Source organism: Ambystoma mexicanum, chromosome 11, assembly GCF_040938575.1.
Source record: "Ambystoma mexicanum isolate Mex_15411 chromosome 11, UKY_AmexF1_1, whole genome shotgun sequence".
Taxonomy (NCBI): domain Eukaryota; kingdom Metazoa; phylum Chordata; class Amphibia; order Caudata; family Ambystomatidae; genus Ambystoma; species Ambystoma mexicanum.
Window position 1 is genome coordinate 393,869,744 of NC_090934.1, and position 26,028 is coordinate 393,895,771.

At 44.9% G+C, this 26,028-nt stretch overlaps 1 protein-coding gene across 1 annotated transcript in view; it reads left to right on the forward strand.

Annotated features, from left to right (window-relative positions):
* The window catches only part of MYBPC3 (myosin binding protein C3), a 278,233-nt gene that overhangs the window by 213,117 nt on the left and 39,088 nt on the right, over positions 1 to 26,028 (forward strand). The window contains exons 26-27 of the mRNA XM_069623114.1: positions 30 to 164; positions 16,771 to 16,938. Coding sequence (XP_069479215.1) covers positions 30 to 164; positions 16,771 to 16,938 — 303 coding nt within the window. The remainder of the gene's footprint in view (positions 1 to 29; positions 165 to 16,770; positions 16,939 to 26,028) is intronic.

Genomic DNA, 26,028 nt, shown 5'->3' on the forward strand with positions numbered 1-26,028 from the left:
GTGTCATTTCTCACTTTCTTGATTTTCAGCCCCTCCGAGTGAACCCAACAACCTGACAGTGGAGGACATCTCAGACACGACCATCACCCTGCGCTGGAGACCTCCAGAGCGCATTGGGGCCGGCGGCCTCGATGGATACCTTGTGGAGTATTGCAAAGAAGGCTGTAAGTAAATTCCATGACCATGGCAAACCTCACCCAAGACTGTCCTGCACAGTATTGGCGTTGGCGTGTTCTCGGTCGAAATCTGTGCTGGGTACTGAGTTTTCTTCCGATACATGTTTGTTGTATGTGACATAAAGTTATAAAACGAAATAATCCTCACATTTTAAAAACAAAACATTGCATTAGTTTTGATCCATTCATTAATCAGTATTTATTTTGTTACATATATTATAATTGATTCCAGAAATGGGTGAGTGCTGCTAATCAATTGCTTTGTTTAAATTGGTACTTTATTTTTTATTTTATTTTTATTTGTTTAGTTGATAAACACAACTTTTCAAATATTTCACAAATTTAAAACAAAAAAACAAAATTAAAATACAATTATAAAAGGAAAACACAATTAACAGCAATACAAAAGCATGATGCTTAAAAACGAAAGAAAAAAACAAACTTAAGTGAATACATAAACATCATTACAACACATGTAATTATTCTTCAAATTAAACATATTTTTTAAACAAATCTGTTTTTACAACAATTAATCATAATACTAAAACAAATAATCCATAATGATTGCTCATCACATTAGGAAGCTGTTATCATTATTATGATTTATAAACCCTTAAGAATGTTTAGTTTTTGGACTTATCAAGCACCAGATCGGGCACAGTTGCTTCCAGAAAATGCACTATGGCCACTTTTACTACAGGTTTTGGGCTCGAGAAGAGCAATTGCCATATTTCATCATGATCTAACTGGGTGGTCAGATTAAAAATATGCCGAAAAAACTTTTTGCGAATAGACATCAGACCTGGACATGTTGTAAAGATTCTCTCTGTTGCTTCTCTGAGCAATAGCGACAATACCTTTGATTTTAAGGAATTTGATTCCTTCTTCAATTGGTACTAGCCTCACTTTTCTGGTGTGTGTTTCCACCATTGAGCGGTTGTGTAGACAAGCTACTCCTTGAGGGGCAGGGTCCTACCTCAAATTGGATGGGAGGGTCGATAAGGAATACGTCGGAGGAACATCCCGCCGAAAGAACGTTACAAGGTAAGAAGTAACTTGTTCTTCGAAGGGATTGTGTCCTCCGACGTATTCCTTATCTTAGATAGGCTCCCATAGCAGTATTCTATCATTGGAGGAGGGAGTACTGACTTCACGCTGTCTTCTATTGATGAATAGAGTGCAGTACAGCCCTTCCAAACCTACTCTCTTGACTGGAGGAGGAATCCAAGTTGTAAAATCGTGTAAAGGTATGGATAGACGACCATGTAGCGGCCGCACAGATGTCTTTAACCGGCACACCTCTTTTGAGGGCCGATGAAGCTGCAATACCTCTGGTCGAATGAGCCCTAAGGTTTTGAGGGGGCTCTTTCCCTGCCAGTTTATAACATTTCAGAATGGCTAGAATGATCCATCTGGAAATGGTCTGCTTAGTTATTGGTAACCCCAGCTTGTGACCTGTGTAACCTACAAACAGCTGGTCTGCCTGTCTTATCTTGGCTAGTCTACTGATGTAAAAACTTAAAGCCCTTCTAGGGTCTAGCCTGTGTAACCTCTCTTCCTCTTTTCCTGGATGAGGAGGAGGATAGAAAGATGGTAGGGTAATCTTCTGAGTGATATGGAATTCAGAAACCACCTTTGGGAGGAAATTAGTCTTCACTTGCAGGACAACTTTGTCTTTGTGAAAGATTGTATGAGGGGGTTTACAAGAAAGAGCTTGTAATTCGCTCACCCTTCTAGCAGATGTAAGTGCTATTAATAAAACAGTTTTAAGGGTAAGGAATCTTAACGAACAAGAATGGAGTGGTTCGAAAGGTGAGCCCATCAGGAAAGTTAGGACTAAGTTTAAATCCCACAGGGGAACTTGGAATGGTCTTGGGGGATAAACATTGGTTAACCCCTTTAGAAACTGTATTACCAAGGGTAACTTGAAGTAGGATGGTTCTTCCGCAGTGCGCTTAAAGATGGATAGCGCTGCGAGATAGCCCTTAATGGTGCCAACTTGAAGGCCTGAATTCGCCAAATATAGTAGGAAGGACAAAACCATTGGTGTACCACATGAAAAGGGGTCGATATTCTGTTCTCTACACCAGCTGCAAAATCTGTTCCAACGGCAGCGGTATAAAGACTTTGTTGCTGGCCTCCTTGCTGAAAGCAACACCTCCATAACATCATCAGGGAGGTCCCAATCCTTGTACCTCAGCCTTTCAGAAGCCAAGCGTGAAGGTTGAGGGTTTTGATGTCTGGATGGAGAACCTGACCTCCCTTCTGTGAGAGTAGGTTCTCTCTGAGTGGAAGTCGAATTGGAGGGCAGATGGACAAGTCTAGAAGGTCCGAGTACCACGTTCTCCTGGCCCAATCCGGGGCAATTAGGATCATGGTTCTCCGGAATTTTCTCAACCTCCTGATCATTTGAGGAATGACAGGGACCGGTGGGAACGCGTACAGAAGTGGAAACTCCCAGTCCACTATGAACGCGTCTCCCAGAGCTCCTCTCAAGGAAAATTCCCTTGAGCAGAACAGATCGCACTTCCTGTTGACGCTGGTGTCCAACAGATCCACCTGAGGGGTTCCCCAAAGGGCGAAGATCTCTTGAAGGACTTCCTGAGCTAGTTCCCACTCGTGGGAGACTGTACTCTGCCTGCTCAGAGCGTCCGCTGTCAAGTTCTTCTCTCCGGCTAGGTGAACTGCCGATAGAGAGATTCCTTCTTGGATTGCCCAAAACCAGAGCTGCATTGCCTCACTGCACAGGGGTAGTGATCCTACGCCTCCTCTTTTGTTGAGGTAATGCATGGCCACCGTGTTGTCCGTCATTATCAGGACATTTTTTCCTTGTACAGCTGGCAGGAACGCCTTCAGCGCAAGTCTGATGGCTCTCAGCTCTAACAGGTTGATATGTAGTCTGGACTCCGATGGAGACCAACGACCGCTGATGGTCAAGTCGTTGGCGTGGGCTCCCCACCCTGTGAGTGAGGCATCCGTGACTACTGTTATCTCCGGCCAGGGTTGCCAAAACTGTTCTCCTTTCAGAATGTTCTCCTGACAGGCCCACCACTGAAGGTCTCGAGCCACCCTGTCGGGAACCTGAAGAAGATCTGTCATTCTTCCTGAGAATTGTGACCACTGAGTCCTCAGTGCCCACTGGAGGGATCTCATTCCCAGGCGAGCCTCTGGCACTAGGAAAATGCAGGATGCCATGAGGCCTAGCAACCTCAAAAAGTCGAAGGCTGGGAGACGTTGGGCATTTTGGAACTTGGTAACCATCTGTAGAATATCTTGAGCCCTCACCTCTGGTGGTGAGGCTTTTCCCAGGGAAGTGTCCAGGATCGCTCCGATGAACTGGAGTCTCTGCGATGGTATCATTTGTGACTTCTTTAAATTGAGGGAGAAGCCCAGTTTGTGAAGGGAGTGGCACACGTGATTTAGCTGGATCTGAGCTTGTTCCGAAGATACAGCCCTGATCAACCAATCGTCCAGGTAGGGGTAGACGTGAATCCCTTCCCTCCTTAGACTTGCAGCCACTACCGACATCAGCTTGGTGAAGACCCTCGGGGCGGAGGTCAGCCCAAATGGCAGCACTCGAAATTGATAATGAGAGTTGCCAATTGCGAACCTCAGGTATTTCCTGTGTTTGAGATGGATAGGCACATGGAAATAAGTGTCCTGAAGGTCCAGAGATACCAACCAGTCCTGGAACTGAAGGGCCTGGAGGATCTGAGAAAGAGTGACCATCTTGAATTTGTCTTTCCTGAGGAATTTGTTAAATTCTCGCAAGTCCAAGATGGGTCTCAGTCCTCCGTCTTTCTTTGGAATGAGAAAATAAGGGGAGTACCAGCCCTTGTTCCTCTCCGCTACAAGTACCGGTTCTATGGCACCTTTCTCTAGCAGGTCCAAAATTTCCTGCAAGAGGAGCGGATCTGGAGCTTTTTGAGAGCTGATCCCCGGTGGATGACTCTGAGGTATGCGTAGGAAAGGCAGGCAGTAACCTTGGGCAACTGTTTCCAATGCCCAAGCATCTGACGTGATAGCCTGCCATTCCGCCAGATGTTGAGTCAACCTGCCTCCTACAGGTGTCCTGTGAGGGAAGTCCTCAGAGTGGTTTTGGGGCGGCTGATGCAGATGCCGATGGTAAAGAGGCACCTGCTGTCGCTGCGGCTTTTGAATATCTACCCCGTCCACCTCGGGTAGTTCTTCTTTGTCCCCTTTGAGCCGGTCGTCCTCTACCTCTTCCGAATGCGGAGTAGAAGCGAAAGGACTTGCCCCTCGCCGAGGTTCCTGTGGGACGAAAAGGTGTCTGACGGATTGCAGCGCCTAGGGATTTTGCTGCTGCTTTTGAAGTTTGCAGTTTCTCTAAACTGTCATCCGCCTTTTTCCCGAACAAAGAAGAGCCATCGAATGGCATGTTCAAGAGCCTGGCTTGCACATCTGGGGCAAAACCAGACTTTCTCAACCAGGCGAATGTCCTGGTTGTTGTACTTGCCGCCATTGCTCTGCTGATACTGTCAGCTGAATCAATGCCCGTCTGGAGGGATTCGCACATAGCGTCTTTACCGTCCTGTATGATATTCAGGAACGCCTCCCTTTCTTCTCCCTCCGGGATGCAGTCAGCCGCTGTAGAAGCACACTCCCAAAGTGTATGGCTGAATCTAGCAAGGGTGCAAGTAGCATTAACAGATTTTAACGCCATGCTACATGCTGAAAATACTTTCTTTGCCATAGCATCATATTTTTTATCGTCCCTGTCCTGTGGGATGGTAGGATAAGCCTTCTTGACATCAGTAGAAGATGCTGCCTGTACCACCAGACTTTCTGGGGATGGGTGTTTTGACAAAAACTCCGGGTCTGTAGAAGATACCCTGTATTTTGTAGACAGTTTTTTATTTACTGCCGGGACGACATCTGGGGTTTCCCAGTTTGTCATAATCTTCCTCTGAAGAGCTTTATGAAAAGGCACCACAGGATCCTCCTGTGGGCCTTTATCAAGAATATCCGTGAGGTCATCTTGTTGGAAAGATTGTGAAGGTGCAGACCACCCCATAAACTCTGTGATCCTGGCCATTAAGGCTCTATAGGGGGTTTCAGCATGCTCCCCCGGGTCTGGCCTAGCAAACTCCACCTCAGGGGAAGTGTCTAACCCACTTGCCTCATGTAAAGAATCATGAAGATCCTTTAACCTGCGTTCTTCAGAGGAAAATTCCTCTCTAATTGGGGTTACAGGTCCCTGCAACTCAAATGTGTCTTCCTGTTCAGACAATTCACCCTCTTCCATAATTGAGGACATAGTTCTCAATTGTTCTGAACTCATAAAGGGTGTAAACCCCATTTCCAAGGCAGAGGGTGCCGAACTTGTCATAATCGGCCTCGAAAACGTCGATGTCGTTGACGCCGACGGCTTCGAGCGTGGCGTCGAAAACAAAAGCGGAGGCCTCGATGACCTCGACAGAATTGGGATTCTGCTCGACAATCTCGACGCCATCGTCATCGAGGACCTGGGGATAGTCACTGGGTGTGTCGTAACCGTGACCTTTCTTGGCGTCAACGCCGGTGTCGAAGCTGGCGTCGAGTCGACAGACCCGTGTGTCGAAGGTCCCTTCGACAACGGCGTCGAAGACACCGACCTCGGCGTCGACGGAACCTTCATCGACGGCGTCGACGGAACCTTCGAGGAAGGTTTTGAGATCATAGTCCTACTCGAGGGTTCGAGACGCGCTCGAGAGGTTTCCTTCGCCGGGTACTGCGACTCGCAGCGTTTTTGACTTTTAGGTCTTTCGACCAGAGCATCGCTCTCGGCAGTCTTCGAGGGGGTCGAGGCCGCTTTCTCGAAGACGCTCATCATATTTTTGCGGAATTCCTCCCATTCAGCCCGGGAACTATGTTTCGTGGGGAAGGGATTCTCTTTGGAGAAACAGAGGAAGAAGAAGACGGAGAAGGGGATCTTCGACGTCTCCTCTTCGAGTGCTTCAATCTCGAGGAGTGATGGGATCCACTCCGAGACCTGGAGCGCGAATGGTGACAAGGAGACAAATGTCTCGACTTCGTCGAGGAAGAAGAAGCTTTAAAAGTCTTACCTTTCTCCAGCTTCCCCCTACGCTCCTTCAGGGCCTTAGCTGTCATGGACATACAGTCCTCGCAACTCCGAACAATGGTGTTCAGCTCCCAAACACCACAGACAAACTCTGTGAGGGTCAGTCAGCGACATCTTTTTCCCACAATCTCTGCATTTTTTGAAGCCGGATCGAGGAGTTGTCGGTTCCGACGAAGAAGCCATCAAGTACAGTATCGAATAACTCGAGGTAAATAGGATTAACCTGACAAAACTGAGCAACGGTATTCCGAGGCACTGAGTAAGCGCGGAAAAACGGAACTGAGCAACGGACACTGCGCGCGGCCTCTATAGGCAGGATGACGTCGACGTCGATACGGCGGCTGTCGAGGGACATCGACTCGGAGGACATCGACGCGCAGCGCCCTCTAGAGAAAAATTTTCCGAGGCCAGCAGAGCTGGAAGGAGATATCTAAGATAAGGAATACATCGGAGGACACAATCCCTTCGAAACACATTTTATTTTTTGGGCAGTATTTCCCTTCTCTGCAAAATTTGAGCAGTTCATCTGCCACTTAGAAGGGTGCACATGTGCGCTGCACATCCATGTGTAGAGCTCTTTCACACATGGAGTCCTCTGATGTAAAGGAAAGTGCCGGAAGCCTCTGCAGAAGGGCCATGTGGCTAAAGCCAAATGCCCATAAAGCCCAGTAATAAGTGAATATTCCCTGCTCAGACCCCAGCAAGAGGCTTCACATGGCCAATTGTTGCATGGGTGTGTATACCTTTATCTGCATACTTGCAAATGCCATGCATTATTATTCAGAGTAACAAGACACGTGCATGCGTCAAACAAGGTCTGCAAGTTGGTAGCTATTACCAGTGTTCGTCAGGGTTGTGTAAATCTGAAAGTAGTAGAACCGTAGTGTAGTTTGCAGAGATGGCAAGTTGGGCCACGTCAGGCTTAAAGTAATAAATCAGTGCTGGCTTTTACACTCACATCACATTGCGTTCTGGTACATGTAGACTTGCTTGTATAATAAATACTTCAAGGAATACTAACTGCCATGCACCACAAACTCCATGATTTTTAGAACGTCTATTAAGAGCTCTGCTCAGAATATCTTTAAGGAACAGGCGTGTGCATGAAGTAGTGGAGAAACGTGGACAGTGCTTTTTCTGCATTCCTCGCTTCAGCAGGCTTTAGAATGCTCACAGTCTGCAGTTACTTTGCAGGCACTTTACTGCTCTGTGGCAGTAGAGAAAACATGCATATGCTTGGATTCTGTCATCCATCTTACGCAGTCAATAAAATGAATAGTACATAGTTGGGTAATATTTATATATATTATTTAAAAGTTGTAAATCTACTGGTATTTTGATGCAGTGATGGTTACTACTATGTCTGTGACAATTCCTCAAAGTAACTTTGAATTTTGGCGTGATCTTCACTGCAAAGGGTGCAGTGGAACTCGCAGTCCACCTGCCCACACTCATGTTAGCAACCTAATCTTTCAAGACAACAAACTCAATCACAACGTACGCCCCCTTTTTTTTCAAACTCCTTTCTTTTTTTCCATATTTCGGCTTGTTAGAAATGCAAACAAATTTGACTTTTTGACCCACTTCACATTTTGTGTCACGTCACACACAAAAACCCCACACCAAACAATGTTTACAAGGAGGTCCGGTATCACACAGTTTCTTTGGTTGTCTTTCTTGAAAGTACAATAGTTAAACTCCTCAGAGATCTTTTTTTGGGCTCACCTCACTTTGCACAATGAGTCAACGGAACGGGACAGGTGGTATATTTGCCTCTTTTTGCAATTTAGTTAAAAGTATCAAATAGACCAAACCTTCACCTGCACCAGTCCACATGAATATACTAACAAATGATGTCTGATATAATAAAGATATCTTCCACAGTTTCACTGACCTCTGCCCTAGGTCTTTGTGCATCCTATACAGGCCCGCCCTGGCAGGAAATCCTGACTACGCTACTGCCAATAAAGCCATGAAAGCAACTTCAGAGGACAGCTTTCACACCCTCCAGGTTTCTGCCCTCTCCAAGTTAATGCAGTATTAGGAACAGAATGCTGCTTTTTTCTTAAGCGTGCAGTGTTATTTGAGATAATTCTCACAGAAAACAGTTATTGCAAACTATTATCTTAACCTCAAATGAAATGCGTTGTCTTCATTCAGTGATCAGAGGACGAGATTGCGATCTACAGCCGGATAAGGCTTATCAGTATCCAGTGAAAATGTTGCCAGCAAAAATGAGTCCGTGAAAACATTGTGGTGAAAATATCTCTGTAGGGAAAACCTTGCCAAGCAAATGATAGAAAATGCAGCTGGAATGTATCCAACAATGTAGTGCTGCTAGGGAAATTGTTAGGGTAAAGCTGGGTTGTGTGAGTTTCGGTTAGTATAGGGGTTAATGTAAGGATAGGGATTAGCTAAGGATAAGGGTTAGGGCTAGAGTAAAGAGTATGGTTACAATTAGGGTACAAGTTAGGGTACGGGTGGATGCTGCAGGGCTGCTGATGTTGGGGTTTGGTTAGTTGTTAGGGTAGATTAAGTCTCAGGGTAAGTGTTATGGTAGGGGTTATGCTAAGCCTAGGGCTAATAGAGTAATGGTTTGGTCAAGTGTTAAAGAAAGGGAGAGGGAAGTTGGGGAGGGCTGGTGATGTTGGCATAGGATAAGGGTTAGGATAAACCTAGTGGTTAGAGCAAAGTAAGCATGTGTGTAAGTGTTAGAGTTGTAGTTAGGGTAAGGCTAAGGTTAGGATTAGAGCAGGGGGCTGAGTTAGAACAAGGGCTGTGTAATTTGTAGCGAGCTACTCATGGGGTTGGAATTAGGTCCATTGTTCATTTTCCATTGATTTTGTGTTGAGCAACACGCAAATAAAATGCTTTAGCGCTCTAAAGGGTTGGTGTTCTGTAAGAGTTCAGGGTAATGATTGGAATTAGGGGAAGGTTTAGGGCCGGAGTTAGGGTGATTGTGGAGGTTTTATTAAAAGTTGGGTAATTGTATTGGTTACAGCCTTGTGCTATTGTGTATTATTTTTTAAAAAAAAAATTTTGCTACCTTATTACTGGCAACATTTTCACACTTTGCATTGATTGTATTGAATGACTACCTGTTTGAAAACAACGTTTTGCTGGCTACATTTTCACTGGGGACATTTTCGCAAAGAACCGGCTCATCCTACTATTGGTCATGTCTCAGCAGGAATCTCCTTTACTGTGCTCCATTGCTTGCATGGCATAGTGCACCCGTAGTCAGTGCCATGACGCTGGTTCTGGCATTACGTACCACATGGCAATTTTGTCTCTTCATGGGGCATTTACTCATTTTCCCCAATTTGGTTTGTGCTGTATTTTTGGGGACACCTTTGCTTGAAGGGGGAAGATGCAAGGGTCCTGCCTTATCTCCCCCACTTACTCCCACACCTGCTCTCTTCCTTCTGGGCAGCAGCATGCTGATGCAGCAGAGTGACCAATATGGCGGCCTGCATAAAAAGAAACACAGACTACAAGTTGACCAGGCTCCCTGCAGCCAGCCACCCAATAGCGACACATTATTAACCTACACAGATTCTGCATAATAGCAGAAGATATCTGATCAATACTTGTTTGGGTTCCATGACCCCTCTTTCTCTTAAACCTCACTCATCTAAACAGATCTATCGCCTCTGTGCCCTTGGCCGTGGATATTTGAGTTCCTCCAAGCCTAGTTGTGCAACGACGGAAGCAAGTTTAATTGAAAAACAATGAGTTTCTGTTTTGAAAGACTGAATCATTACCACAAAAGGACACTTTCAAGTGTCTGACCGTGACCTTGAGGATGGACTTGGATAGGTGGTCCTAATTTAAGTTGTCTCTTTGGGAGGAAGTGAATGCGATAAATATGATATCTGTACCCCACCCCCAAGGAATACAAGTTTGAGAGAAATTGAGAGTCTGACACAGTCATTTGTGTGGGACCATAAACAACCACTTTTGGAAACTGCAGCTTCCTTTTGAAAGAGGGGGTCTGGGAGTGCCAGACTTTACAGTTTATCGTCTGCCATTTTTGCCAAGACACTTGCTTCCTTTCCTTAAGGGATCAAGGGATGTCTGGAAACCTGCAGAATCTATTAAGACTACACCTCTTTCACCTGAAGCACTCTTGACAACTGAAAATTCTAGCGGCAATACATCTTCTCCGCCTAAAATGTTGGCGTACGCTTAAGGAGAGAACCAAAGAGGATGCCTTTCTTTCGACAAAGTCTTCAATTTGGCTGAACCCCAGAATACAGTTGGAGTGGATGGTGCTCTTCTGGCCGAATTGGTTTCTATGTAGCGTCGAGTGGCTTGGTGATCTATTTGAGAATAATAGATGGATCCACATCAGTAAATTAACAGCGTTGAAGGGTCTACAGGTTTGCACCTTTAAAGAGTATAGGAAGTTGAAGAGGGAGATTGGTGATATAATATCAAGTGAGAACAAAGACCTTGAGAACCGGTTGCTGGACTTCCACTAAGAAGGGCATATTACCTCTAGGGTGTATAATGATCTGGTCAGCTACAAGATGGTGAATGTAGATATACTGATGTTATGGTCAGAATCGCTTGGCTCAGTGATGACTGAGAATAGATGGGATGCTGTGTGTAGCAATGTGACTTGAGCCTCATTAAACCTTGCTGAGAGAGTACGGCAGATTCAAATCCTCAATAAGGTCTATTGGACTCCTGTTAAACTCTTTAAGAGGGGGATTGTTTGACTCTGAAGCTTGTTGGGGTTGCAAGCACAGGGTAGCTTCCTTTGAACATATGATGTGGGAGTGTAGCAGATTGAGGTAATTTTGGAGGGAAGTGTCTGAGACAATGAACCAGGTTTTGATGTTGGAGATGGATTTTGATTTTGCAACTGTAATCCTAGGGGAAAGTGAGCTGCTCGAGGATCTGTCTTATCCTCAGAAGTTTTGGATCTTCAGATCTTCACTGTCTGCAAAGAAATAGTATTGAGAGAATGGAAAAATTACAAATTCCACTTAAGTTCTGTATGGATGGAGGATCTCTAAGAAATCTCTTCATTGGAACGGATAATATTTTGCAAATTTAAGAAATGTAATCTTTATGAAGAACTTCGGGAGAGGTTCCTGAATCTGTTGTGAAGTAGTTCTGCAAGTGATTCGTTTTTTGTGTGAGGGGGGTGGAAGGACTATTTGTACATATGGGAAGTATTTGAGAAGTACATTATATGTAGATTACTTTGGTTAATAAAATTTGAATACAAAAAAAAGGACACTTTGGATGGCAGTGTGATTTACCAATATTTTTTGATTGACAGGCAGGTGACATCTTCTAACTTGTGTGCAGATATCTGGAACTTTATAACCTAGGCTATGAAGCGTTCCCCTGGTGAAACCACGATTTAGAGTAATTGGAACTGTCTGCTAACCACGCGCTAGCAGTCCAGGTTAGATTGCGTCCTTTGGGCCTGGGTCAAGACTGATTTGCATATGCTTTTCCCTTCATCAATGACACATATGAGGTTGAAAAATATGCAAGAAAGCTAACCAGAGTAACAGTGGTTCAGAAGTATTACCTCAAGGGTTTCCATCAATCAATTGTGTTGATTTCTTCTTTTTCCAATCAAAATGTTGTTCATCTGCCCATCAAGTTTTGGATCTGGGTTTAAAGTTGTGCTTCTTCAGAGGCCCACAGGGGCTTCATTAGTATATATATATTTTTTTTTAAACATGCACTACAATCCGGTTTATAGACAGAGTTGCACTTCCGTTCTTGTGAGATTGCGCCACTGCTTGTTTTATGATTTTATTTGGGCTGTTTTCTGATACTTTGCAGTTGTGTTTTCATTGCTCCCTTCATTACTCTTCCGTTGGTTCTTTGCAGTATTTGTGTTTTCAGGACGACACTTCTTGAGTCGTATTATTAGCATTGTCATTTCATGCTTTTGTTCTTTTGTTTGCTCTTTAGCAAGTCATATTTGGCTTGTGCTTTGCTTATTTGTAGTGATGTCGTTCTTAGGTGGTGTTGTTAGCGTTTTGACCTTAGCAGGTTGCCTTATTAGGTATCTGCTACGTTGTTCTTGAGTTGTGTTATTAGGTCTTAATGTTGAGTGGTGATTTTGTAAAGAATGATGACATAACATGTAAGCTAGAGTTCAATACATGTACTTGAAAGAAACGTTGTGGTGTGGCCCACAACTTTAAACCATGTCTTCTTTTTACCACAGGTCATCCTTCCACTGTTTTATACTCTCTGCTGTATCTGGGGCTTGGACTTCAATTCAAAGCATGCACTGCTCCCCCTTTCAGTCTCTTCATAACATATATTTGGGAATTTAGACTTGACCTCCCAGTGTGCAATGATTCTCCTTTCTGTCTCTGTGTTTGGGAATTAAGCCTTTACTTGTGGTCCTGTGGTGGGTCTTTTCTCACTCTTCATTTTAAGTGCATCTGGAGTATGGACTTCAGTTCCCAGCAGGGATCGGCACCTTTGTTGATCTCTTTCTGAGCTATATCAGGTAACATGGACTTCACTTCCAACAGGCTGTGATGTTTGTTGCAGTCTTTTGATCAACTCTATCTAACAACTTATCTTTTCACTATCCAGTGTGTCTTGCTTCTGACTCTATATCAACTGTCTCTGGGAAACTGGACTTCAATTCCTAGCATGCAACAATTCGTGTTTCGGTCTCCTGATCAACTTGGACTGGGAGCATAGCCTAAAATTCCATTTATGTAGTTGCTGTCAGTTCATTCTCTTTATGAACTGTGTCTGGGAACTTGGACTTCAATTACCATCATGCAATGATTCCTGTTTCTGTCTCCTTACATCTGTGTCTGCGGACATAGTCTTCAAATTCCAGCATGTGATTGGTTCTTGTTTCAGTCTCTTTTTGAATAGTGTCTGGAAACATTACTTCAAGTCACAGCATGCAATATGACGACTTCCACTCTCTGTCAAATGATTTATACACATGTGTTCTCCTGGTTCCAACCATCAGCCTTACTCATTTCACTACCTTCTTAATGTGGTCCAGGAAGAATAATTCCCTCTAGGGTCCAGCCATCCATCATCATTACACCTCCTATTCTCTGTCTTAATGTGCTGTTGGATCATTCTCTGTGGGTTCCAGTGATCATCATTACACCTTCTATTCACTTTCTTAAGGTGCTATATGATCAGTCTCTCCAGGTTCCAGCCATCAGCAGTACCCCTTGGATTCCCTTCTTAATGTGCTGTAGGAACGTCTCCTAAGGTTACAGCCATCAGCAGTACACATTCTGTTCACTTTCTTAATGTGCTGTAGGATCATTCTCTGTGGGTTCCAGTGATCATCATTACACCTTCTATTCACTTTCTTAAGGTGCTGTAGGATCATTCTCTCAATGTTACAGCTATTAGCAGTACACCTTCTATGCACTTTGTTAATGTGCTGTAGGATCATTCTCTTCATGGTCCAGCTATTAGCATTACACCTCCTATTCACTTTCTTAATGTGCTGTAGGATCATTCCCTTCATGTTCCAGCTATTAGCATTACACCTTCTATCCACTTTCTTAATGTGCTGTAGGATCATTCTCTTCGTGTTCTAGCTATCAGCATTACACCTCCTATCCACTTTCTTAATGTGCTGTAGGATCATTCTCTTCGTGTTCTAGCTATCAGCATTACACCTCCTATCCTCTTTCTTAATGTGCTGTAGGATCATTCTCTTCGTGTTCTAGCTATCAGCATTACACCTCCTATTCACTTTCTTAATGTGCTGTAGGATCATTCTCTTCGTGTTCTAGCTATCAGCATTACACCTCCTATTCACTTTCTTAATGTGCTGTAGGATCATTCTCTCAATGTTACAGCTATTAGCAGTACACCTTCTATGCACTTTGTTAATGTGCTGTAGGATCATTCTCTTCGTGTTCTAGCTATCAGCATTACACCTCCTATCCTCTTTCTTAATGTGCTGTAGGATCATTCTCTTCGTGTTCTAGCTATCAGCATTACACCTCCTATTCACTTTCTTAATGTGCTGTAGGATCATTCTCTTTGTGTTCTAGCTATCAGCATTACACCTCCTATCCACTTTCTTAATGTGCTGTAGGATCATTCTCTTCGTGTTCTAGCTATCAGCATTACACCTCCTATTCACTTTCTTAATGTGCTGTAGGGTCATTCTCTCAATGTCACAGCTATTAGCATTACACCTCCTATCCACTTTCTTAATGTGCTGTAGGATCATTCTCTTCATGTTCTAGCTATCAGCATTACACCTCCTATTCACTTTCTTAATGTGCTGTTGGATCATTCTCTCAATGTTACAGCTATTAGCATTACACCTCCTATCCACTTTCTTAATGTGCTGTAGGATCATTCTCTTCGTGTTCTAGCTATCAGCATTACACCTCCTATTCACTTTCTTAATGTGCTGTAGGATCATTCTCTTCGTGTTCTAGCTATCAGCATTACACCTCCTATTCACTTTCTTAATGTGCTGTAGGATCATTCTCTTCGTGTTCTAGCTATCAGCATTACACCTCCTATCCACTTTCTTAATGTGCTGTAGGATCATTCTCTTCGTGTTCTAGCTATCAGCATTACACCTCCTATTCACTTTCTTAATGTGCTGTAGGATCATTCTCTCAATGTTACAGCTATTAGCATTACACCTCCTATCCACTTTCTTAATGTGCTGTAGGATCATTCTCTTCGTGTTCTAGCTATCAGCATTACACCTCCTATTCACTTTGTTAATGTGCTGTAGGATCATTCTCTTCGTGTTCTAGCTATCAGCATTACACCTCCTATTCACTTTCTTAAATGTGCTGTAGGATCATTCTCTTCGTGTTCTAGCTATCAGCATTACACCTCATATTCACTTTCTTAATGTGCTGTAGGATCATTCTCTTCGTGTTCTAGCTATCAGCATTACACCTCCTATCCACTTTCTTAATGTGCTGTAGGATCATTCTCTTCGTGTTCTAGCTATCAGCATTACACCTCCTATTCACTTCCTTAATGTGCTATAGGATAATTCACTTCGTTTTCCAGCTATCAGCATTACACCTTCTATTCACTTTGTTAATGTGCTGTAGGATCATTCTCTTCATGGTCCAGCTATTAGCATTACACCTCCTGTTCACTTTCTTAATGTGCTGTAGGATCATTCTCTTCGTGTTCTAGCTATCAGCATTACACCGTCACTTTCTGCATTGTGGAAGATTCCCACCATGTTACAGGCATCAGTATTACACCTTCGATTCACTTTTCCACAGGCTTGAGGAAATCTTTTGCTCCTTCACTCACTCTCTCCCTGTACTCTAGGAACATTTCCCCTTGCTTCCTTAATTGCCGTGGATGAGGGCTTTACCAGTGTGAGTTGCATGCATCTTCCCTGCACAGTTTGGTCTTCATCGGGTCTCCGCCCATGCCCAGCTGGAGGCATCCACAAAACTGTCTACATTATGGGCTTCCTCTGCCGTCAGCTCTCTCTCGCATCTCCCTCTCAGCTAATTATTCGCGGCATACAGTCTTCATATCGAATATTTTATAAATAATGCACATATATCGAATATTTTATAACAAAAGATTTTATAGAGAATGCATTTAGGGGTGGGGTAAATGGTTAGATATTTAAATATTTTAAAAGTGCATTCTCTATAACCTTTTTCATTATAAAATATTCGATATGTGTTAATTCTTTAATAAAATATTTCAATATAAAGACATGGAACCATTCTTTGCTCGACTCTGCATGGACCGTGCATCTGGCATTGTTCCTCTGCTTCTCATTCTTTTCCCAATTCCATGGCACTGCCTTCTCCTGGCGCTCCAGCAGACACCTTCTCTCATCCTTGCTGTTGTTCATGACTATACTGTCAGGTACCAGCCAAGTCCGCACCACTCGGCCTTCCCTCCTGGAATCTCGGCAACCACTTTGCACGTTCTGGCCCTGCATACCTGCCAGACTTCCACCTCGCTTACCAAGCTCTCTCCCACTCACTCGTCTTCTTTTCTGCAGCCTTTGGCATAGTAGGCCTCATTATGTGATCATGGACACTGTAAAAATACTGTAAGATTTTTGTGCATTCCGCATTTCTTTAGGACACCTCACCATAGGTGTTATTCGTGAGTTGTATAATTGATGCATTGTTCTTAAATTATTTCCTTTGTTATTCGAATATGTTACTCTCTCTTGGATTGCCACTTGTGCTACAGTGCCTTTTCTCTGCAGATTTAGTCAATGTTTCAGCATGCTACTAAATGCCAACATTATCCATTCCATTCGGGAGGCATGAGTCCAGTCCTGGTTTTAATTTTGCATTCTGGTACTTGTTATCCTGGATTTCAACTGGATTATAAACTCAGAACTGCAAATACCAGAATGAAATGTCAAAAACCAGGCCCGGATTGCTGTCTCCCGAATGGAATGGCTAATGTAGGCAAGTTTAATGCTATTGTTTGCTGGGTCGGCATCTTCGTTTGTTCCCCTTGTGCTGGGAAGCTCTGAGTACTCAGCTAATTCCCATCCTTCCTCCACAGCCTCAGAATGGGTCGCAGCGCACCCGGATCTGATCGACCGCAACAGCCTGGTGATAAAAGACCTCACTACCGGGGATAAACTGCACTTCCGAGTCCGAGCGCAGAATATTGCAGGGCTGAGTGTGCCGTCGCTGCTGAAGGAGGCGATCACCATCCGAGAGATCATGCGTAAGTGATAATTACCAGAGAAATGCCTAGACGATCGCCTGTAGCAAAACAGTAGAATATCCCCTCTGCACTGTACCTTTAACCCTTCACTGTTCTCCTCTCCAACATCATTGACCAATCACATGACCAAGTTACCATTATTTGCCAGTTTATGCCATAATATGCTCTCATACTTCCATCATATTACTGGCGTTGCCAGGGTATAGAAAGGCACTCTCATCATTGCCAGGGACTCTCATGAATTGCCAGCTTTTACTGTCAGACAACAGCAACTCGCATAATTTGAGGGATTTCAATAAGATGGCCGGATACTTGCATCATATAACAGTTATTATTATTTGGTGAATTATATATGGCATAATGTATCCCCTACCGTAATATTATAATCAGTGGTGGAAATGGAAAAAATGTGGTGGGGGATCCCACAAGTGCCAGGGAGGGGGAGGAGTTGGGGGGGGGGCAGAAGGGGCGTGGTCTAGAGGGGGCGGGGTTGGTAGTGGCCATCCGGTCAGATAAATACTTCAAAAAAGAAAGAAAAAAAAGCGCTCACAAAGGCAACATTGCCTTTTAGCGCCAGCCAGGGCTTTAAGTGGGACGGGGCCTGCCGGGGCTCAGCCCCAGCAGGCTCCGAAATTTCGATTTGAGGTGGGGCCCTGTGGGGCCCACTAATCTCCCCTGCCAGCCCCGGCCACTACGCGAAAAGGATTTTTTTCTGACGCCTGACGCTCTCCCTCGTGTGCGAAAGCTTCAGGCTCCAGAAAAAAATGCCTTTCAGCTTCAGGCTCCAGAAAAAAATGCCTTTCAGCCTTTAATCAAGTGATGCACGTGGGCCGGCGCCACCATTATGGAGAAAACGTGAGGCCGCTGGAAGCAGAGGCCTTGCTTTCTAAATACTGAAGCTCCCGCGGATTCGCGGGAGTTTCAGTCTTAAGGAACAGGGCCTCTGCTTCCAGGGGCCTCACCTTTTCAGCCTTAATGGTGACGCTCTCCCTACTCAGCTGGCAAGGGGCAGCGCCACCATTAAGGCTGAATAGGCAAGGCCCTGTCCCCTGCCAGGCAAGCCTATAGAAAATAAATGCAGAGATCAACACCCTCTGCCCAGGGGGAGAGGGTGTTGATCACTACAAAAGGCTGCCTGGCAAGGGTGCCAGTGGCCCATTGAGCCGGGGCTCCTCGGGGGAGCATGGCCTAACGGGCCAGCAGGACCCCTGCAGTTAGGCCAGGCCCTCTTGATGAGCCCTGGCTCATTTGTTGTGCCAAAAAAAGAAAACGAAAACAAAAAAACGACCGCGAGGGAAGCATTGCCTTTTATGCTGCTCTGGCACTGGTGTGTAAAGCACAATGCTCGCTACATGTACAACTGACTCCTTTCAGTTGTACATGTAGTGAGCATTGTGAATTACACATCAGTGCCAAAGCCGCGGTAAACGGCAATGCTGCCGTCGCGGACGATTTTTTTTTTGCTTTTTTCCAGCGTGGCTCATGGGCTTGGGCAGCTGACTCTGGCCGGATCCCGAGATCCGGCTACACATCTGGTGCCGGATCTCGGATCCGCCGACAGCCGGCCCAATGACCAGCACTGATTATAATGACATTGCAAGTCACTGAGGGGTTTTGTGACCAAACACAGAAACGGGACCAAAGGCTGAGTTCCTTTATAAGGTCACGGAACTCCAAGGTGACCTGCAATATCCTTTTTTATGTATGGTCGGGGGTATATTATTCCTACATGGCCACACACTGTCATTCCCTTTAACGCCCTGTCGCTTGCTTCATATAATGTGGGAGATCTTCCATTTGCTCATCCATATGAACAATATAGAATCTGTTTGGATTTAAGAAAGCAAAAATGCAGCTCATAATGTGTTGCAGAAAAAAAGTTCTAGCTGTTTAATATAAATGTATTGGAAGCAACGTTCATTGTGTGCATTAAAATAAAAAATAACATGCAGATTCTTGCTCACATGAGTTAAACTCCAGCAGTGCACGAATTCAACAGACCCATGTCAACTACCGGCTGAAATGTGTCACAGAAAACTACTCTGTAAGCTAGGAATTTGAAAAGCTTTTCTCGGCTTTAATAAAGTGGGGCAGTGACACCTGAAATTCTCTTTTCCGGCTCAAGCAGGAGGCATTGAGATGTCAGAAGCGAAGCGTAATAACTGATTACAGAGCGGTCAGTTGTGATCTCACAACTAGGCTGTACTAACAACGTTATTTCCAATCTTTTATACAGTTATTGAAGACTGCCATGTATTTTAAAGAGATTCAGCAGGTAGACAGGCCCTGCTAAGCGCTCTAATAATCTGTGTAGTTATTACCTACTCACGGTACGCGTTAATCTGTGAAGTTATTACCTACTCAGGGTGCGCGATTTATCAACTTCAGAGGGATGATGGGCCTAGTCGGCTATCATCCCATTCCCAAAGTGAGCACTATGTATATGATATCCATCTGGCATTTTAGCATCATCTGTCCAGGTACTGTCACCATTGGGCTGATTTTGCCATCACATGATGCCATTTTCTAGATTCTGCCATCCTGTACTTAGCTTCTCTCACCATATGCCAGGTTTTGCCGTGAAATACTTGTGCAGTCAGACTACTTGGCAGGCATTGTTAGAAGTTGGGTCTAGGTACTCTCATCATATAGCAACATGGCTGCTTCACCTCCTACACATCTTACGTATCTTCCCTCGTAGCGCTGTGAAGGAAACTCAGGGCACACCCTGTAACTTAACCTTCCTTATTATAGCTGGGAACAGCCCCTTTTTTCCTCACGGCCTAACTCTCCTTCCCTTTCTTTCACACTCCTCCTGCATTCCTCCAATGGAACATTTGGAATGTCCTCAGAGCGGCGATTTCACCAGATTAAACTTTCTATTGAAAGAGAAATGGTTGGAACGATGACGCAGAAGCGTTAGAGGCTTTTGCTGCGGCCATTCATTTAGACAATAATTATCATAAACATGGGAAAATGTAAATTTTCAATAAAAATGTATTTCATTGCAATTGTAACATTTCATTATATACGAACCAAACCTTTTGGCTTTTAACCGCTTTGTTTAACCTTTGCTCATACAAGTGACTACAGTCTTGCTTTTTCCCACTTACTCAAACAATAGTTGTTTTGTCTATTAAAACACCAACTAATCAAAGAAAGAATGGCGAAAGTGTCACCCCTTAAAACGAACCCACTAAAACTCTCACTCCTGCAGACATAACGCAAACTCAGCACACTGAAACCACTACCGCACCACAGAAACACAAAGCCCAATACAGACTCAAACGCCGAAACACGCACCAATCCATACCACCTAGAAGCAAACCCACACACAGTGACCGTTTCTTCTGACCTAAAACTACCAACAAAATGGCAAACCACTCTCGCGTTATCCCTCTCATCGCACTAACATACTCACCCCTCCCCTCTTTCTTTCTAGAGCTGTCTCAGCTCCTGCCGACCATGAAAATGGCAGCAGTGTGCTGCGTGGTAAAAATCACATTAACTTAACATAACGTAACATACTAATAAAGAACATAGGCTGGGCAGGTGACTCCATGTCACCAGGACATGTATGCCAGTCATGGACTTTCTTTTAACAAATAGGTGCATTCTGGCAATTGTGGTCTCTTTTTTGGTTTCAGCTGGATGAACATACCAGAAACAATAATTTTTAAATGGAATCCTGGTGGTGTTAAGGTGACATGCAAGCACTAATTTGACCCTAAAACAGCAAACACACAAGAACATTAGCCTGGTCCTCTCCTACAATTCCACAAATAAATCCTTATTCGTCACTTTCTCATACATTATGCCTTCGTTTTTCTATTTGTCTTCTGTCTTCCTTCCCTTTCCCCCCAGAGCCTCCTGCTCCTCCAAGCAGTCTCTGAGCCTTTTGATTTATTCAGCAACAAAACATTCTCAATCCCCAAGCCTTCCATTCTGGCACACCAGTGTCACAATGTGGTCATAATCACCCTTTGGTTCAGTGCTCAGGATGTCTAGGTTCACAATGGATACTCGTTTTTTGGGGGAGTGACAGCCTTCTAAAAATACTGATCAGAGCACGAAAGACTTTGGTCTTGACATGGGCTAGATGGATGTGGGCAGGGAAGGTTTCTCTCCTCTGTCCCTGTGTGAGGGATTCGACCATCCGCACAGAGATTGTGCTCTCGCCTGTGCTTTTTGATTTGAAAACAATTAAAATGAATGATGGGAGATCAACCTCCGAAACTGTGTGAGGCCATTCCGCACACATTTTCCCTGCTCACCACAGGAAACGCATAGTCACGTGTACTCCGGGAGGATGCAGCCTACAAGCGCTGTCCTCCCCTGCTGTGTTCAGCTGGAATGTGACAGCCACGGGTACATCATAGCTAGAGGAAGGGGTCGCCTCCCCCTTCTTGAGATGCTTTGAACAGCCTAATTAAAATATCAAAGGCTCCATGGATCTGCCCTCCTTTTATCTCAACTGCTGGTGGCAGTGGATACTGATGAGAGTTAATTGAGGCCAGCCTGTTAAAGGGGCTTGGTTGCAGGACAGACAACAGGAAGGCGGGGCTAACACATCTTTGATATGCAATGTATCAACTTGAAGCTAGTTCCTACCCCTCTGTATGAAGGACAATAAATGGCATGTCTGGTTCCACTAGTACTGTAGGCAACCTCTGCAGAGCTGACCCCTTTCAGAGGGAGAAGTATGTGATTTAAGGAAGACAGGAAGTCTGCTCTCATCACAAATGGGCGACCTGCGCTTTGATCAAGAGCCACAGAGGGCTCAGTTAACCAGGAAGATGGGTGGAGTACATGGTGTCAGCCCATTCCTTTCCTGACCTCACGCATAACAGAAGATTGTTGGTGTAGACCCCGGATTGATTCCTTAAGGTAGGCTTAGCCTGCACCTATCACTAGGGCCTATTTGTCTTTAAAAGAGGGCTGAGCCCCTCACTTACCAGATCATCTGACGACTTTGAAAGGAGTAAGAAGGACTCATTTGCACCCTGGCTGAAGGTACAGTCTACCTTACATCTTCCACCAGTGAAGGAAGGCCAGGATTTACAAGAGGGAAGCAAGATCCCTCCCCTAAACATCTCCCAGGGAACGGAGGGAGATACCAGACTCAGAGGACCCATCCAGCAGCTCCAGAACTGGGACCCAGCCAGCACACATCATACCCTGCTAGGTTCTGCCAGCAAGCTTCCTAGATGGGAAGTGCCAAAGAGTCTCTGAACAAAGGACAAGGCCGTTGCCTAGAGACACTCTCCTCAGCTTTGGGCCATCTGCCATGAAAAGATGCCACGAGCCCTGCAAAGAAGCTAGGAATAGTGCCACACAAGCATCAACAAGCGTCCATCTTTTAAGGACATTTTTGAGGAAGTCGAGCCCTCGAACCGCGACTGGCTGCACCATTGACTGTTGTCATGCTTGAGTCACAAAAGCCATCCGAGATGCCTCGATCAGCATTCCAGATCCACCAACCAGCACAGAGACAATGATTCTTGACCCCAAGCTGCCATGTAGGCCAGCCTGCAGCTGTCCATCCAGCCTCGCTTGCCGAACTGCCTGCTTGCTGATACCTGCAGCTGTCTCCCGTCTTGAACTCTGTCGCAGGAGCTGCAAAGCATCCTGGAATCAATTCAATGCTGCAGAGCATCAAGAACATCTCAAGCACCAGGTACATTGTGGTTCTGTCCCCCTGGTCCTTCTCCAAAGGCCCCTAGTGACATTTACGACCCCTTCCTCCCTTAGTGCTGAAACGAAATAACCTTGAACAGTTAAGACTGATTGCTTTACCGACTACCCTCCTGTCAGTATCCAGAGTGCATCCCTTTCCTTCGTAAAACTGTCTGTCCTCTGTGTTCCTTTACAGGGTGGGTTGTATTTTGTAGTGTGCTAGAACTGTCTGTTGTCATAAAAATAAAGTAGATATTTGTATACAACCTTGACTGGACAGTCCCATTTATCATTGGGTAATAATTGTTATATCGCTGTGTTGCAACTAACCAATGATCCACAACCTTGCAGAGATAAGCCTGTTGTTCCATCCACATTACCAAAATTGGACAGATTTATAGTTTACTTGTGTTCGAATCTGTTCAGATCCCTTCTGGTGTACTACAGGTATGGGGCTAATTGATGTTTTAGAAACTAATATTCATCCCTGGACCACTGGTGCACCGGAAGTTGATTCGTCACATTCTGTCCTGTTGCTGCTGCCTATTACTGATTGTTAAACATATAGCAGGCTATGCCTGCTGTGCCCTATCACCATCTGTGCTCCGGGCCGTTGCTCGCTTCACCCGCCCCTGGAAGCAGCCTTGATATGTATTCACTGCTACTAAGTCACCCTTCCAAATGCTGTTTTAACGTCCTCTATGAGTCTTTAAGGAGATAGAAATACCTCTCCAGTGTTGGGCTAGCTTTGCAATAACAGCTTTCTTCTGACATATAAGCTTTCTCTTATTGGCTTGATCTAGAGCCCACGTAGCATCATTCGCTTTCAAGGGAAGCTCACCACGCCCTTAGAGAGTGAGCAAAACCACGAATGTTTGTTGTAAGATCAAAGGTTTGGACTCAACCAATCACACGCATCAAAAACACATCTCTGGGAATGTGTGGGCAGATCACTCTGAATGCTGAGTCGAGCATGGAGGCCAAGTTGCACAAGGTAAGCTCAGGCGCGTGTTGCTTTTTTGTGACTCGTGTGGCACCAGTTCTCTGCATAGTCCTCTGTCCCGCAAGCTCCTTCACTTTTCTCAGTGTTCGGTTCTCACCTCCCCAAAGAGAAGTCCATCTCCCTCAGTTTCAACCTGGGGCGCTCCATATCCAGCTCCAGCCTCCTAAATGCCAGAGCCAGGACAAGGCTGGCCAGAGCGAAGTAATGCCAGGTATGCATTGGGGTCAAAGCTGGTCTGCAGAAGGAATTGGATTTCTATTGGGGCACTCGTTCATGGGTCACCTTCCCTAGCTACGCTTTTTCCCCGTTAAACAGTTGGCACCAGTATAAGGCTGCCGAGAGGAAAGCACACATGTTAAGAACTAGCCTCTGACATGAGCTAACCTGCATTTCACAAGTTCAGAAACCTTTTCAGGAATGAGTTAGCCCTCCATCAGTCTGAGGTCGAAGCTTTTATTACAGCGAGGACTTGTTTGCCCTAGTTAGGAGCAGGGATCGTGCAGACTTTGTGTAGGGTCCCACCCACAAAAGGGCCACTCTAACACATATCATTATGGGACTCATTCATTATAGAACAGGTTTTTCAGGGTGGCCCCTACACGGATTTGCTAAGTATTAAAGCAGGAGCAGAGTGCCCACGCTGCCTGTTTTTTTCTGGGACGGAGAAGCAGAGAATGGGTGAGGTGGGTGACACACCAGTCAGTGCCTGTCTCTTGAAGTGAGAGGATGTGATGCATGCCTTCAGGTGGCACATTGGCAACAAGTTTCCATCAGTTGCTCAAATTGCAGAAGAGTGCCACTTACAGAAGTTGAAAGTGCCAGATGGTTGCGCACACTTCAGATGCACATGAGCAAAGCGCGTGGCGCGCAGCTCTAGCACACAGCAAACATTCTCAGGCTAGCAGAGCTAAGGCCCTGATCCTAAAAAATGAATTGGCACATTGCAGCCTTGTACGTAGTGGTAAAGCAGGCGGCATTGTCAAAATACCAACAGTGTTAATACTCCGCCCACTACAGGTATGGCCACCCATATCTCTGGCACTGTTCCAAAGTAATCCCCACCAGTAAATGTCACTGCATTACAAGGTGCAATACCTCCACTGAAACCCCACGATTGCCCCTCACCCAAACAGTGGAGGGAAATATTGTTCCAAGGTCCCCAGAACATTCACAACGTTTTTTTTATATCTTGTACAGAAGGGAACTGCAAACTCTTTCCTTCAATACAGCAAAAGAAGGTATTTGTCATGGGATATTGGAAAGGCATGAAATGGTGACCTCTCTGTTGCCAACCTTCTCACCACCTTCCCCATGTCATACATGCAAGGGCCATCACTGGCCCATTTCTGCATGTATGAGAAATTAGCTCATACATGGATAGGAAAAAAAGTAAACATATAAACCACGTGGGTTTCCGAAATAACACTGGCACTATGCAAGGAAATCCATTACCGTTAGCATCGCTGTAATTGGGCAGATTTTGGGGATTAGCAGATTTTGGGGATTAGCACGGTCCATTATGGTAATTACCACGGGCAGGAATCCACCACAAAACTCCACCCAACCTGTAATAAGTTCCAAAGTCTTTCTTTTTTCCGTTTACTCGGTTGCACTGTTTCTCTCCCTACCTCTGTGATGCTCCCTCTCTCGGTTCCCTCTCTCAACTCTTCTTAGTATCTCGGCCCTCTGCTCGTGTGTTACTTTGTGTCTCCTTTGTGTCTTCTTGAGCTTTCTGTTCTTATTGTTGAGCGTCACTCTGACCTCTCCCTCACTGTCTTATTTCATTTCCTCCCCTGTCTGTATTTCTTTATCAATGGAGTTCCCTATTTTGATGCCAGCCCTTAGTTGTGCCACTCTCCCCGACTTGCTGTTTCTTGTGCTGTTACTAGGCCTCTCCATCTGATTTCATCTCGGTCTCTGATTCCCTCTGTCTCTCTACCCCTCTCTCTTTCTGCTCTCCCATTCTCTCCCTTTTCACTCACTTCCTTCTTCTAATTTTCTAGCTCCCTACTCTGTGTTAGTATGTATGTGCTTTAGATTTCTTTCACTTGTGAGTTCACTCTCCTTGCCTCTGTGTCTCTTTCCTGCTGTCTGTGTCACCACAGCTCTCCTGACCTCGTTTCAGTTTCTGCCCTTTGGCTGCCCCCATTCTCTGTTTTTCTTCAGCTCTCTATGTTCATGGGTCTATTTTATTTTAATTTCCATCTCTGCTCTCCGGTTTCTTTCTCGCCCTCTCTGCTCTTATCACTCTGCCTGCCCTGTCACAGTTTTGCCCATCTCTCTTTCTCACCTTGTTCCTGTCGCTCTTTGATTTTCTTCCTATCTAGGCCCCCATCCAGTCTTTTTCTTCTTTTCTCTGTTTCGCTCCCACACTGTAAGCTACTTTCTCTTGCTGTTTTTTTTGTTTTCTT